The sequence below is a fragment of the Mauremys reevesii genome, linkage group 18 (assembly GCF_016161935.1).
Source record: "Mauremys reevesii isolate NIE-2019 linkage group 18, ASM1616193v1, whole genome shotgun sequence".
Classification (NCBI taxonomy): Eukaryota; Metazoa; Chordata; order Testudines; family Geoemydidae; genus Mauremys; species Mauremys reevesii.
Window position 1 is genome coordinate 3,798,800 of NC_052640.1, and position 20,309 is coordinate 3,819,108.

Sequence of the window (20,309 nt, forward strand, 5' to 3'; positions counted from 1 at the left end):
GGCACGCCGCCTCCCGTGCCCCAGCGGGCGGGCCGAGGGGAGCGGGCGGGCCCGCGGGCCCCGCGCTTTGCGAGGACCGAGGGGACATCGGACGGGTTTGGGTGGAGCGCTCTGCGGGGCGGAAGTGAGGTGATCCTGGGACGGAAAATAGGCCGTGAGCGAGGGGCGGAAGTTGCCCTTCCCGCCCCGCCCCGGGTGCTTCCGGTTTCTCCGCGGAGCTGCCTCGGGGACTCGCTTGGGCTTTTCATGGTGAGCGCCGGGGCCGGGTCTCCGCGCAGGGTCGGACACCAGTCGGCCCAGCCCCCTGGGGCGGGAGGGGGCTCCCCGGCGGGCTGCGACTGGCGCTGGGCTGGGCTGGGCGCGAGGCCCGGAAGAGCTCGGGGGCTGGGGTGGTAGGTCGGGTTTGTGGGTTGGGGCGAGGCCCGGGAGGTCGGGGGCGAGGCCGAGGCCCGGGAGTCCGGGGCCGGGCTGCGGTGGGGGCGGACAAGGGGGAGTCCGGGGCGAGGCCCGGGGCGGGGGCGAGGCCCGGGCTGCGGGGTGTGTGAGGACAAGGGGAGAGTCCGGCGGGGGCGAGGGCTGGCGCTGCTGGGCAGCGTGGGGCCAGTCGCTGTCTCAGCGCCCCGCGGGGTGGGGTGCTGCCCCTGCCCCCCCCCCCCCCAGGCTGGTGCGGAGGCGGGCAGTGCAGTACAGGGGCTGGGTCCATTGGGTCACTGGGTCATTCTAGCTGGGGGGGGGGGGTCTCTGCCGGCCCCGCCTCTCTCCTCTGCTAACAGTAGCAAGGAGACACCTCGCTCTGCATAATGGTCCCCTCCTGCCCTGCTGAGCTGCCGGATGGCCTCTGTCCAGGTCCTGCCTGCCAGATGCATCACAGGTCTCGGCAGGGCAGCGGAACATGGCGGATTTAAGAGGTGGCTTCTAGCCATGTGTGCGGAAGACTATTTGCCCCAAAGGCTGTAGGACCTTGGTGGGTCTGAGGTGACTGTACTTTAGTCATCCCATCCTGGTGCATTGTAGGAGCCTGAGGCTAACCACAAAGAGGTGATTTGACAGAGGCCTGGTCATGAGTGAGTCAGAGAGCGATATATATATTATGTGGCTAACTTATCTCCCTTTCAGTCTTTTGACATACAAAAATGCAACTGTATTCAGGTACCTGGAGCAGCTGTCATTTAGCACGTGAGCCCTTCTGCTCTAGAGCTCACAGTCTGAGTCTTATTAGATGATTGATGGGGAAGCTTCTTATCTTAGTTCTCACATATCCACATTTTAAAATGATCTCACAATGTTGCCTCTGCTCAGGAGGGTTCATGTTACCAGCCTGGATGCTACAGGTTAGGAGGGAGGTAGCTCAATGGAACAGTGTGTGGAAAATCTCAAGGCAAGAATAGTAAGAGATTACACTCTGTCCTAAATGCATTGAAAGCACTGTGAGTGTAGGGAGATGGGAAGGCTGCAATCACAAATGCACACACCCTCTCAATTTCAGGAGCACTAAATTCACTTACTAAAGATTTTTTTTCTTGCTGAAATCACAGCCAGTGAGATTTGTAATAGTTTTATGGATCATCCAGTCTGACTCCCTATACGGGTGTGAATGTACTCAAATGCCAGATGATGCCAGAACTAAGCCACTTCCTAGAAAAATTTAAATCATGTGAGTTTTGAGGTGGAGAGATGAATGCACTTTTTCATCCTTCTACTCAGTTTAGCCACAGTAGATAACTTACGGTTGTAAAATGCTGCCCAGAGTTCACAAAACTCTGCACTGGTTTAGTGTATTTACATTCTTTAGTTGGCTTGTCTAACCCTCAGGAGATTGTATGCAGGGTTTCTCTGTGACTTTAAGTAAAATATTTAAAGCTAGCGAAGAGGAGGAGCTGAGACTGAAATAACACCCACTATGGAAAGTTAAACAGTGGAACCCATGTATAGTGAATTCAGATCAGCTGAAATTGTTTATAGTGAAATAGCATGAAAGTCCAGAATCTTCCATGCACAAGATTTTGTCTGTGGTGCTGTGAATTGAGAGTAGCTGTTTAGTGTGGAAAAAATGTTGGCTTTAAATGCTTCCATTGGGTACAAAGCCATTGTAAACTTGAATCTAGGGGTTTTGTAGAACCTTTGATCTTTATTTTACATCAGATGTTTATGAGCTGTGGTTGAATACCCTTCTTTTCTGGAAGTCTCTTGCATCTTGCATCAAGGTATTCACCCACGAAAGCTCATGCTGCAAAACGTCTGTTAGTCTATAAGGTGCCACAGGATTCTTTGTTGCTTGTAAACTTGAAGTTAGTTCAGAAAGGGGAAGTAACCTGCTGCGTTTAAAAAAAAAAAAAAAAAGTTAAGCATTGGACAGTCAGAGTGAATGCTAATAGGCAATGCTCTGGATTTCAGTTTAGCTTAACTTTGCTCTGTTTGCCATAGGTGCAGGAAACTGGTCAACATGGCATTAAACTACTTACAGGGCAGGTCTCTAGTAAAAAGTCCTGAAACCGTTCCTTAGAGTTTTCCATCTTTTATTACAGAGACAGGCCTAGGAGAAGCAGTTTTCATTCAATGGGAGGGTGTAGGGCAGGGGAGTGGGAGCCAAAACTCCTGGCTTTATTTCCAGCCCTGCCCCTCTCATGTTGTGAGTTTGGGCAAAACCTTTCACCTAGGTTCCACCAGCTGCAAAATGGAGATAAGCCTGACAGGCTATCGGGAGGCACTGTGAGTTTCCCCGCTGGGGCTATAGAACAGCAGGGGATTAGTATTACCTACATAAAATGTTACAAGGGAGCAGTACATTGTGTGGTACGCAGTGCAAAAGCAGGCCTAATTGGCAACCTCCTTTGTTTTCAGGAAGAGATGTCAGGAGAAAGCGTGGTGAGCTCAGCAGTGCCGGCAGCTGCGACTCGCACCACCTCCTTCAAAGGGACCAGCCCGAGCTCCAAGTATGTCAAACTGAATATTGGTGGAGCCCTCTACTACACCACAATGCAGACCCTGACCAAGCAGGACACCATGCTTAAGGCCATGTTCAGCGGCCGCATGGAGGTTCTCACGGACAGTGAAGGTAAAGAGACACTGTTCACATCACTTAGAGACTCATGGCAGGGAAAAAATAACCCTTCAGTCAAGATTGATCAACACATTAGAAAACTGACCGTTGTAGTGAACAAGCTTATCCTAGCCCCAGGCTTCTCTAAGGCATTTGTTGTTGTTTTGTTACTATGGCTAGCAAACTATACAGCTGAGAAAAGCCATGAAACAGGAAAGATTTGAATCTTACTTCTCTGAAGCCATGACCCTCCTCTCGTTAGATTACGGTAAAGTCAAAGGCTCCGGTCAGACTCAGTTGAATAAACTTTTGCTTCCTTCTGAAACACTGAGATGAAAAGTACTCTGTTAGAGGGACTGAGTAGCGTGGTTAGCACAAGGCTTAGGAGTCAGAACCTGCTTTTTGACCTTGAGGCTGAAAGGTTAATTGACTTGTTTGATTTCTCTGTCTGTAATATAGAACTAAAACTTACCTTATGAGGGTTGTGAGCCTTAGTGTATTAAGTGCTTTGGGGATCCTTGGATGAAAGGGGCTATAACTTCATTTTTCATGTGAGGTTACATATTGTCGAATTCTAGAAAACAAACCAATTATGAAATGTAAAGAAGCCACCTGTACTGAGGTTACTGACACCTATTTATGAATTTCTTGCATCTGAATAATTGTGATGTTAGTAATTTACTAGGACATATGAGACAAGCAAAAAACTACAAATCTGTAAAAGCAGCTAGCAAATGGATCTCTTTAGTCAAGTCCATCTGCAAAGGGATAATTCGGAATGTAATGGGAGAAAATTTGATCTTTTTACATGTACTAATTGTGTGAAGATGCAAGAGACGTTTCATCATCTGAGGGCTGTTCAAAACTTTTAGCCCAGTTAAATATCAACATTCCCACTGTGTGGGAGTACCACTGACTTTAATTCCAGGCACAGCTTTCTAGTTGTGTTTTGGCATTTTGCCCATTATCTGACCGCTCCCATGTTTGCAGATTTATACACATATTGTCTTTAACAATAGTTCATTAGTAGACTGATCGTAGAGGTTGAAAACTTTTCTGTTGATTAGCTTGTTAGTGTATTGAATGTTTGAACTTGTCTTGAGGATGGATTGTGTATTGCTCCTCAACTGGAGCAACTGAACTTAGTTTTCAGTGCCATAGTACGTCTAGTATGTGTCTAGCGCTGGGGAGAAATAAGTTATGGTTTAAATAAGGCCCTCCTGATAGTTTTCTTGTGAGAGCAGGAAGTGGATTCGCAGCCAATCTGTTTGAAATACAGCACAATTCAATATTTCAGTATTACCATTTTAGCTAGAGTCCCATCTCTAAACAGTTGGGGAAATAGTCAAGTTTGGTTCAGTTTTTGTAGTGGCTTTTGCAAGTATCCAAGTACTATACAGAATTCTAAATTCTTAAGGGATCAGTCTCCTCATCACAAAAAAGTCAGGGATCTCTGCAGTCGGACATTGCAGGTATTTAACAGTGCACAACTACTCTACCTAACAATTTAGGGTAGGAAGCAGAGAGAGTCCCTCTTGTATGGAAAATGCAGGGGGAATTATAGGTAGGTAAGCAAAAATATAATTATCCAAGTTGGCCATGATTACTTTTGAAAAAGTCTCATGGGATCATTACTAACCATAGGCTGTTCTATTACATTTCATCTAACACTCTGTACATCCAGCGTCACAGCCCATAATGCCAGTGGAACATTGGTTCAGTGCTGATCGAGAGGGAAACGTGCCAGCTACTCAATCATCATTTACTTCCCGTTTAATGACAGCACTAGAATGCAACCTACTGAACGTAATTCATCGCCCTAGTTCTTTTGCAGTGGTTTCAGAATTTCAGCCGTGGCACTGAATCAGAAGAATGCTTATAGTGTTAGACAAACATTAATCCTCCCACTATCCCTAGGAGTAGGGAGAGCCCCTTAACTTCTCTGTTTCCTCATCTGTAACATAGGTGAGTTATTTATGCAAGGCCACACAGCAAGTGAGTTAAAACTGTCATTAAAACTATGCCCTTGCACTGTCCACTCGCTACTAAACAAATGCTGCCCAATGCATGGTCTCAGAGCTTCACCCAGAATGCTCTGGGTCGATACAGTACAAGTGCTATTACAATGTGTCCTTAAAATAGGAAATCCACTTTTCTATGTGTGGACAGATTCTCTGCCCTGCCAGCAGGGAAAAGTTGAAGGTACTACTGCCAAGGGTATAAGGCCATCTGGATCTGACCCTGTTAAACACCATGTTTGCTTTGCTGTGACTGTCACAGTTCGTGGTGTAGGAATGCCCCATTTGCCCGTTTGTGCTGGTGTTTCGGATTTTAGCATTTCTTGCACGTTGAAATGAGATCCTCCTGCTGCAGTAGCTAATGTTTTATCTTCCACTGCCTGGTTTTACTTGGAAGTGTTAATAGAAACCAGGACAATAGCATCATGGTGTTTAAAGGAAACTACCCTTATCTCAAAGCCTTCAAATACTGTGTTCTTCAGTCACACCCAAAATCTGGCACAAAATAGGAAGTGGTGTTTTTCAGGAAAAGCAACTAGATTCTTTGACAAAATTACAGAGTAAAGTTTTTAAACTTGTGGAGCATTTCACACTGAGAATCCTGTTCTAAGTAAATGATCATATGGCTTCTGTCACCATAGTATGACACCCCTCCCCCAATTTACAATAGAAATAATATACATCTTCTCATCCTGGAGGAGAAATAGCTACAGTGTAGATTCTTTTCAGTTTACCAATTTAATCTGGAAGCTAAAGCAACCTGTATATTTCAAAATCTACATTTTACTGGAGTAGCAGGATAGAGGTTGGGGAAAGACACTAGTCTCCCACAAAAGCCCCCGGAATTCTCTGTGCAACATGAATTCCTAGTCTCCCCAGCTGTTCTAAAATGTGTGTTTTTAGATTTTAACGAGAGACCAGATTTCATTAGTATGCTTTACACAAGAGCACCTATAAGTCACAGTGATGGAGTTGTTAAATGTGGTGTTTAGCAACCCAGCACCATTTTGCACTTTAAAGCATTTTTTCATCCTTGCTACAGCTGCCTGGGCCATTAGGAAGGTAGCATTCCTACAGGTTTACGGCTAGGGAAACCAAAGCAGAAGTTAACTTTTCCAAGTCCAGAGAAGGCATCACAGCTGGGATGAGAACGAGGAGTTATTGACTGCCAGTCCTGTGCCTAGAATGCATCTGTTCTCCCTATACCATCCCCCCTACGCAGTTCCAATACATCAAGTCACTGGCTCCATTTGGTCTGTGATAGCTCTCAGGTTTTGGGAGGATGGTGTTTTCTGTGCCCTCTCCCCCTTACAGCGGAGTGGCATTGTCTTGAGAACGGCTGCAGTGGCCAGTGGTCCTCATTTCTGCCGTGGCCCCTATATATGTTATACTATGCCCAGTAATTTGGGACAATGGTCGTTTGATTCCTTTGTCAATTTGCAACAAGCATCTGCAAATCAGGTCTGTGTAATCACCCTAACTTCCTAGTACATTCCTCCCACACCCTCTGAAGCTGCAGTCCTAACCACGCAGCACCCCAGTGTAAGGGAGGAAACAGAAAAGTGCAGAGTAGAGTGCTAGTGACTCTCTTGCTAATTAGGCCTTTCCTCCTGATGGCCTACATTCAACTCAGGGGCTGGAGAATCAGAGTTTTAGTAGTAATTTCATTAATTCAAGCCATGTGGTACATGCTTTACCCTACTTTTCCCTTATTTGTCTAAAATATGAGTCCTTCCCCACAAGCGTTTCCTGAGTACATTCTTGAGTCAAAGCCCATAAAAATGGCCGCTTGTTTATGGAAACTTGAGCTGGACATTGCATAATGCCTTTCTGGGCCCTTTGGTCGGCTTCAGGAGATGCACTGCTGTTGCGTGGAGATGAAATATGAACTTCTTATTCAGATTATGGGTGCCGTATAGTCTATTCTAAATTCTGCTGAAGCTTTGTTTCCCTTTCTCTCTGGTATCCCTATCCAGTACTGGTGAGTAATGTGCCTTTTAGCAGGTGGTTTCGTAAAGGAAATGCTACAATGTGTAGGACGATCTCACGCGTCACTCGTACTGCTCACATACTCCCGTTACATCTTCAAAGCACTTTAAAAACATTCATCTGCTAATCAATTTGCTGTTCCCATTGAATGTCAGTTGGGAATAAGGAAGATGAAATGGGACTTGCAAGGATTCTGCTGAACTCCGTAGTATCCGTGTCTTACTCATCTCTTAGCCTCCTTCTCACCCTTTTTGCATGAATGCTGCTTGGGGGCAGCAGGATTATTTTCAATGCGGATCTGCCATTGTTTTTAAAAAATAAAGCATCTGGAGTGGCAGGCACTCCCAAGCCCCCCTTCCGTAGCAGTGTGTGGGATGCGGAGGGGAAAGCATTTCATCAGGGTCCTGCAGGGGATGGGAGAAAATAAATGTTCTTTAAAACAACAACAGTCTTTCCTGCATGCTGGGAGGAGTGGTCTGTCCCAGAACAACCACTAAATACCAGCGTGATGGGGATTTTGCTTAGGTTCACCATTCTCTTGTTTGTGCACAGTAAGGGCTCTAAGGCATGAGAGAGCCAGCTGTAACAGGTGGGACTCCTGGGTTCTGTCCCTGGCTCTGCCCTTGACTGGCTGTAGGTCCCTCAGGGTAAAACGCCTAGGGCTGGCCTGGGTCAGCTGACTTAGGCCGGGACTGTGGGGCTATAAAACTGCTTCCTTAGATGTTTGGGCTAAGGGACCCTCCCTGCAGGATCTCAGAGCCTGGGTCCCAGCCAAAACCCAAACATTTCCACTGCAGTGTTATAGCCTCACAATCTGAGCCCCACCGGGCCGAGTCCGCTGCCCTGGGCCAGCCGCCAGTGGCTTATAGCGGTATGTCTACACTGCACGACTCCAGTTAGCGACCTGGGAATCCTCGGTTTTGCCCTATTTGGCTGTCTCTTAGCTGTAGTTATAGAAAATCTGCCCTGGTGGGGGTGTGGGTGGGGTTGGGTGTTTGAGGGCAGCAGGGGCAGTCCGCGGTTGAAGTATGCTAGCAGGTCCAACAGAGCAGACAGGATTCCAGGAAAAGAAGTTGTGGGGGTGGGGTGGAAGAGAAAAACTAAGTTTAATTTGATGGTGGGAATTTTGTTTTGCTACCACTTCAGCTAACTGATGGTCAGTGGCTTGGGAGTTGAAAGATACAGTGAGCTTCCTCCCTCCACCTCCCCCGCACCCGCTTGAAGAAATGTTGGGGGAGATAGAGACGCACAGAGAATTCCCTGTAGAAGTACATTCTGCTGCTGTTCCAGCTGCCAACTCAAGCAGAGAGATGGGGGATTTTGGAGCCTCTCAGCAGGATGTGCTCAGTGCACCAGCATGAGGCAATGTTCTGGGGAGAGGCTCCTCGGCGCAGAGCTGCAGCGTGTTACACCACGTTCTGGCCAGCTGGGGTTGGGAAGAGGGAGGGTGGTGGACTCTTTGCCTAAGTCTTTCCCTTCCCGCTGTTCAGCTGTACTCTGCTTTCCCTTCCAGGCTGGATTCTGATCGACCGCTGTGGCAAACACTTCGGGACAATATTAAATTACCTGCGTGATGGGGCCGTGCCTCTTCCCGAGAGCCGGAGAGAGATTGAAGAGCTGCTGGCTGAGGCAAAGTATTACCTGGTTCAGGGTCTGGTGGATGAGTGCCAGGCAGCTCTACAGGTAGGTGTGCAGTCTTTAGCATGGAGCTAGTGAGATGCCTGGTTGCCAGCCAGTGCCAGTGGCTTGAGCTTGTTCCCTCAGCCAGCCTTTCCTTACGCTCTCCGAGTATTTCCTCTGATTAATCCCACTTCCTGCCCTGTCTGCAGGAAGCGGTGAAAAATGAGTCCCTGCTCCTTTGCTTGATGTGGATTGTTCAGGCCGTAAGGGGTGAGGAAAGAGCAAGTATTTTTCTGGACAAATAATTCCTCTCTCTGTGTCTAGGGAACTTTAAACATGGCATCGTGGGGTTCCAGGTGTATGTACTTGTCAGATCAGATCAGCTTACAACTAAAGATTGTTAAAACGGCCAGCACCACGAACACCCTTGGGATCCCACCATCAAGCTGGGCTCTTTCCTGCTTGCTCATCACCAGTATAAGATTCTACAGGCCTGTTCTGTGACCCTACCACCCTCGTGGAGTGCTGATGGCAGAGAAGTGTAGTCAAAGGCATAAGGTGCTTTGCTCCCCCAAGAGCAGCAGCAGCCGGGGGGGACCCCAGCAGCCATTGCATGGTTGCTTAGGGTCTTCTGCACTCATCTCTTCCTGCCCAAAGTCTTTGGCAGGGGTGGAGTAGGCCTGTCAAAGCAGTGGGTCTTGGAGTTAACAACCTGTTGAGATGCATTAGACAGTTAACTCCTCTGAGCCATTGTTTGTTTCAGGCTCTCTGCAGACTCAGGCAGGCATCATTACATCAGTTATGCTCAGATCACATTTTTCCATAAATGAGTTAGGAACCTTTTTAAATGAAGAAGTTGGGCATCTAGAGTCACATGACCCCAGAAGGCAGGGCCTTAGGCACAGGCCTATGGCGCATTAATGCGGTCCTGGGGATGGAGCCCAGGCTCCCCAGAGCACCTCAGCAGCTGTTCATGTACCTCTTCCCCTCATGGGGGAGTATGTAATGCCCCTGTTCCCAGCATGCCTACACAAAGGAGCATAGCTATCTCATCCGGTCAGCTCACTGCTCCATCAAGTCCTCTTGGCTCAGACAATGGTGAGTCACCACTCCATCTGCATCGCAGTAGCTAACCCCAGGCTTCAGTATGAGAGAAGGCTCGATGGTCCCCTGCATTTTGTTCAAAGGCCCTACCGTAGATTTCCATTCACCTGCTGCATTTGACAGACTGTCTTGTTTCAGCAGAACAAAGATGCATATGAGCCATTCTGCAAAGTGCCAGTCATCACTTCTTCTAAGGAAGAGCAAAAACTTATAGCAACATCCAATAAGGTAAGGAGGAGCAGGCTGTGCTTGGTCCCTGGGGGAAGTTTGCACACATCCCGATTACAGCTAGGCAGAGCTCACCAGCCAGAGTGACAGATCTTGGAGTCATCGTGGATAGTTCTCTGAAGACAACCATGCAGTGTGCAGAGTCAGTCAAAAAAGCAAACAGGATGTTAGGAATCATTAAAAAAGGGATCGAAAATAAGACAGAGTATCTTATTGCCCTTATATAAATCCATGGTACGCCCACAGCTTGAATACTGCATACAGATGTGGTGGTCTCATCTCAAAAAAGATACACTGGCATTAGAAAAGGTTCAGAGAAGGGCAACGAAAATGATTAGGGGGTTGGAACAGGTCCCATATGAGGAGAGATTAGAGGCTTGGACTTTTCAGCTTGGAAAAGAAGAGACTAAGGGGGGATATGATAGAGGTATATAAAATCATGAGTGGTGTGGAGAAAGTGAATAAGGAAAAGTTACTTATTTGTTCCCATAATATAAGGACTAGGGGCCACCAAATGAAATTAATGGGCAGCAGGTTTAAAACAAATAAGAGGAAGAAGTTCTTCACACAGTGCACTGTCAACTTGTGGAACTCCTAGCCTGAGGAGGTTATGAAGGCTAGGACTATAACAGGGTTTAAAGGAGAACTAGATAAATTCATGGAGGTTAAGTCCATGAATGGCTATTAGCCAGGATGGGTAAGGAATGGTGTCCCTAGCCTCTGCTTGTCAGAGGGTGGAGATGGATGACAGGAGAGAGATCACTTGATCATTGCCTGTTAGGTCCACTCCCTCTGGGGCACCTGGCAGTGGCCACTGTTGGCAGACAGATACTGGGCTGGATGGACCTTTGTTCTGACCCGGTACGGCCGTTCTTATGTCAGCTGACTCTTTGGAATGTGGCCCACTAGTTTGCAGAATTGTGCATGCTCAGGAACCCATCTGTTAACTTGAGTCTGAAAGCTGGTACTTGGTCTCTCTGCAGCCTAGTTATTCCATCTGAATTAGAAGTGAAACAGCTTTTCAGCTAGGTCTTTAAATGGGTCTGTATTTTTAAAAAAAATGCATCTTACAGTATGGGCCTTCCCTGCCTCACGTATTCAGATCAAGTCGGTAGGGAGGGCAGGTTGACTTAGGGCATCAGTAGTGGGCTACAGAGCCTTTCACCTGTCTTACCAGCCCAATAGTCACTGATAGCTGCCTGCCATGAAATGTTAGTGGCTCCTGTTCCCATTAGACACGTGTGCACTCTCCTGCCTGCTATTCCGCCCCCGCCCCCGCCCCCCCACACAAAAAAAAAAGCCACCACAGCAGGCGTTAATTGGGGGTCTCAGCAGAGGCATAAAGGACTGATCTGGTCACCGCAGCCCAGGGACATCGGGGTTAAGGCTCGCTGTGGGGGAAGCTTGTGCTGTACCTGTCCTGGGGACACAGGGCTGCCACGCTAGCACCAGGCAGCAGCCTCAGCGTCACTTCCACAAATGGTGGGTGTACGCACAGTACTATCACTTCATATGACCCCTTCTCTGCTACCGGGGCGTGCCTGGAACTAAGGTTGCAGCTATACTACAGCCAGTAAATTGTGCTTCCTGTATGTTTGTTTTCTTCCAGCCAGCAGTAAAGTTGCTGTATAACAGAAGTAATAACAAATATTCCTACACCAGGTAAAACAACTTCCATTATCAGTTATTAATTTCCAGTTGAAACTGTACATTTAAGTCTGAAACCAGATTCCAGGAGAAGGGGCTTTTCCCTTTACTGAGTGTGTTGTTGACATATGCAGTAAGCACTTTTCCTGCGTAGTTTGTGGAGTCCCTGCTAACAGGCGTTAGCTTTCCACGGGAGAAGTTTCCATTTCTAAGTGCACACTTGCAGCAATAAAGAGCTTTCTCTTTAATACCCAGCTGTGACCTGCAGGGGTTCCATGGCAAAATGATGCCCTGTCTTCTGCATGGCCTGCAGCGGTCTTACCTACAGAGTTGGCAGTTGGCCAGGAGACAGAGGGCTGTGCCTATGTGGCTCTCAGTTGGGCAGGTGTGGTGGCGGGGCTCTCATCCTCATATGTGACAGGATCTAACTCATCACAGCACTGGCCCAATCCAGCTAATGCTAAACTTTAGCAGATGGACTAGGTTAGTTGAGGGATGGATCCTGAAGCGGTTACTCCCAGCACTGACGCTGTATTACACTGCACCTTCAGCTGCAGGCTCTCTCCCCTAATACGGTGAGTAATTAAGTGGGATGAAGCAGCCCCAGAGCTCAAGTCTAAACACAACCTTGATGGTTGGTACAGTAAATAAAGGAAGGCAGGACATCTAGACCTCCAGCTGCCTGAATCTCCTTAGTTATTTCCTCTGCATGGCATTAACTCTGTTTGACTGATGCCCTGTTCTCTTGCAGTAATTCTGATGACAACATGCTGAAGAACATCGAGCTGTTTGATAAGCTGTCACTGCGGTTTAACGGGAGAGTCCTCTTTATTAAGGATGTGATAGGAGATGAGATTTGCTGCTGGTCTTTCTATGGACAGGGGCGTAAGATTGCTGAGGTCTGCTGCACCTCCATTGTCTATGCTACTGAGAAGAAACAGACAAAGGTAGGGATAAAACTCATTCATGCAACCTAGTAGCTGCTGTAAGAGTAATGTCCTGACTTCTGTTTTGAAGCCTCCCTTGAATAGCTCTCCCCTCCCTAGAGCATCCACTATACCTTCTAAAGAGAAGAGGGCAGAGAACAAATCAAACTAATAAGTTCTGTGGGACAGGGATAATCTTGTGCTTGTGCATAGCACAATAGGGTACCAACTTCCAGATGCTATCACAATACAAATAAATGCAAGCTCTGATCTTTAAACCCACTCATGCACTCACCCAGGTTCACTTATTTAACATAAAGATACTTCATGAAAACCAGTAGTATTCTATTCATACAATCTTACCTTGTGCAGAAAGAATGTCTTTTTGTGGTAATGCTCATGTCTGAGAACACTGGATGTTGGACATCTGAGGCTGAAAGCCAGTAGGTGGAGCACAGAAACATAGATCATGAAGAGTTCCTCTTAATAGCTTGTAACTTTTTTGCAAGATTTCACACTTCCTGCAGAGTACCACCACCCAAGAATAATGGAGAGGATTTTTTAACTACCAAAGGGTACATAAAAACTGTAGGGCTAGGCTGACATTTAAGCCAGCCTGGAATGAGTAAGATTGATTTTGCTTCTCCTAAACTAGCTGTTTTGGGCACTCAGGTGGAGTTCCCAGAAGCCCGAATTTATGAAGAGACACTGAACATTTTGCTTTACGAGGCTCAGGATGGACGAGGACCTGACAATGCGCTTCTGGAGGCTACAGGAGGGGCAGCGGGCCGCTCTCATCACCTGGATGAGGATGAGGAGCGGGAGCGCATTGAACGTGTGCGAAGGATTCATATTAAGCGTCCAGATGACAGGGCACATCTTCATCAGTGAGGAGTGACAGCTGCAGACTGCACAGCCCTCTTGGGAAAGCTGTGGCCTGGCCTGCTCCATTATTTACAGTTGATGACCAGTCAACTTATTTATGTTCAGTGAAGTCTATAAAATTACAGTTTATACCAGACTAGATTTTGGGGTATTTAACGTGAAGTAGAGCTATTAGAGGAATAAAGAAGGTATCAGGGGTCAGATCAATGCATTTGGTGTAATGTCTCTGAATTTTCAGCACTTCTTTTGCTGCTGTTTTGTGGTTAGAGAGGAAGAGTGTTCTCTTCCTTCTGCCTTTTAGTATTTATTCTGCACTTTCTCTAGGATTTTCAAAGAGCTGTCCACCTTCCCTACATCCCCTCTGAACCTACTGTACATGAGAAATGCTATGCTGTGCCGCAGCGATGCTAAAGAAACTAACCCCATCTGCTTCAGCACTTTCTCCACTGTCCTTCCCGCTGGACCTTTAAGGGGGAAGGCACCTTAGATAGAAGTGCTTCAGCCTCGCTTTCAGAAGATAAGGTTCTATGGCCGCTAGCTTCCTGCCAGAATCGAGTTGCTTTGCGTGGTTTGAAATAGCAGTGATACTGTTTCAGAACCAGACCTGCTCTGGGGCTAGGTCTTGCTGGTTGTCAGAGACTATTTTTTGTTGTTTAGTGCTGGCAGCTACTCAGACTCAAGTTCAAAATTCAGGCAGTATGTTAAAATGTTATGGCATCCCCTGCTTGAGCTTTGTGGTAATGGTTCAGTGAAAGTGATATGCTAGGGCCTAGTGGAGAACCCTCAGCTTTTTTATGGCAGAGTTCAAGGGTGGGAGATATTTATGCTTTATGTAAATGGAGGGATAGGAATCAGACTTGCATAACACTTTACCTAAAGTATCCAGGATTTCTACTGTAGTCAGTCACCATTTAACATTTACTCTTAAATGCAAAATGTAATTTAAAGTTCATGCTAGATGACTGTTTTTCCACTTTCTCCTGAATCTATAGGGATGTTTTCTTTACAGCTGCCCCAGATAACTCCCTCATGGGCTACTACTAACACCATGTAATCCTAGTCTAAATATGGAGCTAATTACACATTTGCTCATAGTTGGAGTTCTATAAGGGATACCAGGAGCTTTATGTGACGAACTGGGAATGTTCTTAATGTTTTCTCTGAATACTGTGTTGGTGCCTCAGTGTCCCCTCTGCAGTTCTTAATATCTAGGTGGTGGGAGAAGGGTGTGTGATTGCTGCAGAGGAAGGGGCCAGTGCACCTAAATGCCTGACACTGTCTCCTAGCAGCTGATGGCCTGGGCCCCTCCTCTGCAAAGGTGCCAACTGAAGGTGTTGGAGACAAAGATCAGGTGACCTCCTGGCCCAGGAAAGGAGCTGAGCAGAGGAGGGGGTTGTTAGTCTGGAGCTGGCTGGGGACAAGGAGTGAAGTGCAGATGTGGGGGTCTGGCTCACTGCCCCCCAGAATGGACCCGGCCGAGGGGTCCGGTTCGCTGTATCTACAAGCTCTGTTTTAGACTATGTTCCTGTCATCGAATAAACCTCTGTTTTACTGGCTGGCTGAGAGTCACGACTGACTGCAAAGGGGTGGGGGGGGGTGCAAGACCCTCTGGCTTCCCCAGGACCCCGCCTGGGTGGGCTCGCTGTGGGAAGTGCACGGAGGGGTAGAGGATGCTGAATGCTCCAAGGAGACACCCTGGAGGTGAAGCCGTGTGAGCTTCTTGCCCTGAACAAGTCTGCTCCAAGGGAGAGGAGGCTCCCCAAAGTCCTGACTGGCTTGGTGGGGAGCAGTTCCAGAGCATCGCCTGGTGACACTTTACCTCTAGTGCTGTTATACTGGTGTCTACTGGGGAGAAACGGGTGGCCATCCCTTTGTGTTAATATCTCCAGCTATTCTTCACTGTTTATCACAGCATATTCTAGGCTATCTGAAAGAAAATTGCTATAATAATTTCTAGAATACTATATAGACCTCTACACTTTCTAAGATTGCTCTTCTGTTGCAAATGTTTTATCTACCTCCTAGTCTCTTGTTGCATAGTAGAGAGAGTAAAGTAGAAGTGATGGTGGAGGTTCATATTATTCAGAGGGAGTGGATGTTATTAAAAAATAGCCAGAGTTAGTTTGTTCTAAGTTTTGGAAGGAATATAAAGCCTCATGCTTCAGGGATTTGAATGAGACCTTCTCACAGGGCAGATTATCCCTCATCTTCTGTTGTAGTTTCTTGCAGCTTCTGCTGATGCAGAATGGTATTGGCCTCTCTTGGAGTTTAGATGATGGACTAGCTGGACCACCTGTCTGGCAATTCCTGTTTTCCAGTAATGTGGCTAGCGGGAAGTCTGACAAAAGTAACGGTTATACCGTAAAATTAGTATAGACCTGATATCACTTAGCATTTGTCAGAGGAATATTAGTTTTAAAGGCATTACTGTCTTGGTTAGTGTCACTAGCTGTTGCTCCTCTAAAGTAATGGATGGTAGGAATGGTATAAAGCCATACATACACCTGCTTGTAGGGATTACTGGACAATCAATATTTTGACTTGTTTAGTCAAGGGTACATCATGCCTAGGAAAGTGAGTGTGGAGACTGCTTTTCAGAGGCAACTGTCTATCAGCCAAAGATGATTTTCATGGTACAACTCTGTTTCTAGTGCCTGTCTTCTAGACCCTCAAACATTAACTTTCTAGTAGTAAAGTTTTCTGTAAAGAGGTCACTGTGGTAAAGCTAGTTTCAAACCAAACAGTCAGTGTAGCATCTTGAACTGTGTGTAACTGACAGATGTGGGCTTAAAGTGCAATCATAGCAGTGTTTTGTATGTAGATACTGTAATACCCACCCCCCTCCACTTGTCTAAGAGTAGAGAAGCCCTGTTAGGGTCCAGTGTTTAAGCTGGGCTATTCATTTTAATCTCAAGTCTGTACTGACCAAGGCAATGGTTTATCTGCCACAGCTACATGTGTTTGATTTCTAAAACTCTTGTCACCCTGAAGGAAGTTGTGTTCCTCCCCCATCATTGTTCAGTTGGGGGGATTGTTATCTACAAGCATTGCTGGGGGGGAGGGGGGGGTTGAAGGAAAAAAGCCTCTGCTCTAGTGAACTGCACATTTCTGTATTTCCAATACTCTGTTCTTTGAGATTTTACATGTTTAAGAATTTAGCCCTTGTTTACTAAAGCACAACCCACCACTGTTACAGGGCTGACTGGTCAGTTGTGTAGAGGAGTGAGTGACATGAAATCTACATTTTCTGTCAAGAGGTCCAATCTCTCCTGCTGTCTTTGCTAGTGCTATTGGACCAAGCCAGCTGTGTTTGCAGCGTACAGATATCACTCTACATTCCTGAATGAGAAGGAAGCTAACAGCATTTCTACTTCTACTGTGATGAGCCCCGAGAAGAAGGAAAATATACAAGACTGACTGTTACACTTTGAGCTTAGTGTAAATACAGTGGCTTAAATTGTACCACCCAGGATTAGAAATCTAATAAACAAAGCTTTCTAAAAACACCACCTTTCCCCAGCCCTTTTTAATCAGACTAAAAGGTGGCATTTTCCCCTCCTAAAGAGCTGTTAAGTTATATTAATACAGCTCAAGCAAAGGAGAAGGTTTTTTTAAAACCCATCTTAGTCAGAAGGAAGGATTGAGTTACTGTGACAGCAGTTCAGTACATTCTTGCTTTAGCTCACTAATTGCCTTAGTTATGCAATACAAGTGTACCATTGTCTTGTCCATTAGAAAATAATGTGCAGTGTGTGATCTGATCTGACTAGTTATGGATGGGACCACAACCCTCTGAGGCTATGACCTCAGAGGGCCTCCCTCATGCCGCAGCATGGAACAAAGCATCCTCTATAGCACAAAGCTTATTAAAATAGGGTAGAAGTTTCAACAAAGCCTTAATTATGCTGCAGAATATTAAAACCACCAGCCAGGGCCTGAAGACCAGCAGAAAGGTGGCCTTTAGATTGTATTGGAAGCGTTAAACACAACCCCTTAGCTGTTAGCACACAGCTTTCATCTTCTGCATACTTTACAGACACTGACAAGTCAATCTTAGTACCAGCCTCACTGTGCTTTAAAATAGATCTGACAACACAGCTGGCTTGGGATAGTTTCACTAACTTACAGGCTTTCAATACCATCTTGAGAGCACACTTTTCTTTTCAAGGGTGAGCTGTTCTTTGAGCAGCCTCATCGAGGCCAAGGGATCATACAGAAAGCCTTTGCCTCTACAACTTCCCTGAGATGAAGAGAGAGGCAGTTTGTATGTAACTAAGGTCACCCCCAGTTGGTAACAAGCAATATCTCAACCAGCAGCTGCAAGAGAGCAAGGCAAAGTGCGTAACTGTTTCAGGCTCATGCCCAGGTCATGGTTTCCAGCATCCAGTAATACACGCAGTCATACTGGCAATACAGAGTGCAGCGGAACCAGTTATTCATGGAAATGTCTTGTCCTTTAAGGTAAAGCAGCAAAGCTCAAAGCTGCACCTTGTTTTTAATCTTAAGGCTGGTTCACTGAGTGTTCTTCGTGCCCTGGGTTACACTGAACATACAGCACTAGTGAGCTCATCTGCTTTGTACAATCAACAACTTTGTATAGCTATGCACAAAAAGCTTAAGCTGGATTCCTATGTATGCTTGTGTATGCAGTATGTACTAGAGTTTGGTTTGATTATATGCAAAATAAATTAGAAATGTTTCATATTTACATCCCTGTTGTTTTCGCTTTAAAACTGACCCTCGTCTTATCTGGCTGGCTCCCATAGCAAGTGCTTTTTTAGGGGAAGCTAAATCACGTTATAGTCTCCCTTTGGATTGATTGTTTTACCTTCCCATACTGATTGTAGTTGAATAACTGGTTAATCCAGACTCTTCCCCCTTCATCAGTACAGCAGCAGGATTTAGAGGCAGCAAGTCAAGGATATGCAGTCTGTGGCTTCAGGCCATCCCAAGCAGATCTTGGTATTCTCTGCTTTGACGGAGCAAGAGGAGGAGTACTTGCCTCATACTTCGCAGCATAGGGAGCGCTGAGCTAGCAAGAACCATCTTTAATACATCTGCAGAGCCTGGGGAAGAGGGAAAGGAGAAATACCCACCGACCCCCCCATAGCTGCCACCACCACACCTCTGAGTTAGAAGAGTGGCCAATCAGGAGCTGCATTCATTCCCTCTAGAATGGTGTTCAACTTGTTTTCATTTGTGGACCCCTAAATATTTTTCAAATTGAGGCATAGACCCCTTAGAAAATCTTAGTCTGCTGCGCCCCGTGCCTCCCATCCCCCCAGGAGTCTGCAGATGATCGGCTGAAAACCACTGCTCTACCAGATTCACTTTCCAAGCAGCTAGAGAAGGTAGTTTTGTCTCAGTGAGAGGAGACAGTTGAAGACTCTGCAAGTCAAGGGATTGTGCTTTGTTCAGAAACAGATTGGAATTGATTATGGGCACGGAACGGCTTCTGTATGAGGAGAGAATAATAAGACTGGACTTTTCAGCTTAGAAAAGAGATGACTAAGGTGGGGGGGGGGAAATCTGATAAAGGTCTATAAAATCATCACCGGTGTGGAGAAAGTAAATGAAGTGTTATTTACTCTCTCATAACAAGAGCTAGGGCTCACCAAATAAAATTAAGGCAGCAGGTTTAACAAACAAAAAGGAGGTCTTATCCACACATCCCACAGTCAACCTGTGGAATTCCTTGCCAGAGGAGGTTGAAGACCAAGACTATAACAGGGTTAACCAAAAGAACTAGATAAGTTCATGGAGGATAGATCCATCAATGGCTAGTAGCCAGGATGGGCAGGGATGTTTGCCAGAAGCTGGGAATGGGCGACAGGGGATGGATCACTCGATTACTTGTTCTGTTCATTTCCTCTGGGGCACCTGGCATTGGCCACTGTGGGAAGACAGGATACTCGGCTAGATGGACCTTTGGCCATTCTTACATTCTGTTTCAACTCAATTAAATTTAAAGTCAAATAATGTTTTCCGCCCCTCAATCTTTTATTTTCATTTCATTACTATTCAGTGCTTTGTACTCATACAGTGCGCTGTGTATAGCCATTAATATACCAGACATGAAGAATGACTCGAAGACTTCTGTCTACTATCGACACTAACTGGCCAGAAAGAAAGCTGGGTGAATGAGGTTTCCAGCTAAGCAACCTCATCTAGTACTATGTTGAGTCAAGTAAAGAGAATGTGTTGCCAGCCTTATTCTTGCTGTGTTCAGAGCACACACTTGCTCTGTCCACTTAGTCTCTGGTGCATCAGGGTGAAGTCAAACTGTGCTGCCTTATGTGGGCAGAGCTGGTTCCAGACCATACTGCCACATTTGCTAGTCTGCAGTTTGTGCATTACTCCTGGTTAGTGCCATGAATTGCTCATTGATCCCTAATCAACTGCTTTTGTTTTTTGCTCAAAGTCTTTCCTGGATGGTTAAGATCTTAACTTTACTTACCCAGTAAGTTAAGACAAAGCTATTTTGCATGTTAGAGAATTTCATCGTTTGGGTTAACCAGATTTATGAAATTTAGTATTAGTAACTAGAATCTACATCAATTGGAATGTTACAGCAACATAAAGGAATCTAGAGTTAGCTACAGTTGAATATTAAACTTTAGTTTAAAAAAACCCAAAGTGCTGAAATGATGCAGGTGAACTCAAATCACAACAGTCTTATGGCAGCAGAAAGCTTTCAGCTGGAAGATGTCAGTGCTGATCTCATCCAGTTGGTTCCTTTCTGGTATGAGCAAAGATAGTGATAAGCAAAGCAGGAATTCCTGTTCACCATTAGGACTTTGTTCTGGTTGACACCTGTGATAAAAGGAAGGTGTTATTAGCTACTTTATTCCA

General features: G+C 46.1%; 2 protein-coding genes across 8 annotated transcripts in view; one reads left to right on the forward strand and one right to left on the reverse strand.

The window, feature by feature from the left end:
- The first annotated feature begins 102 nt into the window (after nt 1-102).
- Nucleotides 103-13,829, forward strand: KCTD10 (potassium channel tetramerization domain containing 10). 4 transcript variants are annotated; one of them, XM_039504764.1, is made up of 7 exons: nt 103-249; nt 2,842-3,055; nt 8,561-8,730; nt 9,910-9,999; nt 11,609-11,661; nt 12,398-12,593; nt 13,245-13,829. In XM_039504764.1, the coding sequence occupies exons 1-7, from the start codon at nt 247-249 to the stop codon at nt 13,461-13,463; spliced, it is 945 nt and encodes a 314-aa protein (XP_039360698.1). In that variant the 5' UTR covers nt 103-246; the 3' UTR covers nt 13,464-13,829. The 4 variants fall into 4 exon arrangements, with proteins under 4 accessions (XP_039360698.1, XP_039360699.1, XP_039360700.1 ...); XM_039504765.1 differs by having other exon boundaries at nt 104-249; nt 9,913-9,999; XM_039504766.1 differs by lacking the exon at nt 103-249 and adding an exon at nt 811-1,064.
- A 6,129-nt stretch (nt 13,830-19,958) lies between these two features.
- The window catches only part of MYO1H (myosin IH), a 57,803-nt gene continuing 57,452 nt past the window's right edge, over nt 19,959-20,309 (reverse strand). For all 4 annotated transcript variants that reach the window (XM_039505198.1, XM_039505194.1, XM_039505196.1 and 1 more), the window contains one exon: nt 19,959-20,270. In XM_039505198.1, the coding sequence (XP_039361132.1) occupies nt 20,247-20,270 (24 nt within the window). In that variant the 3' untranslated portion in view covers nt 19,959-20,246. The remainder of the gene's footprint in view (nt 20,271-20,309) is intronic.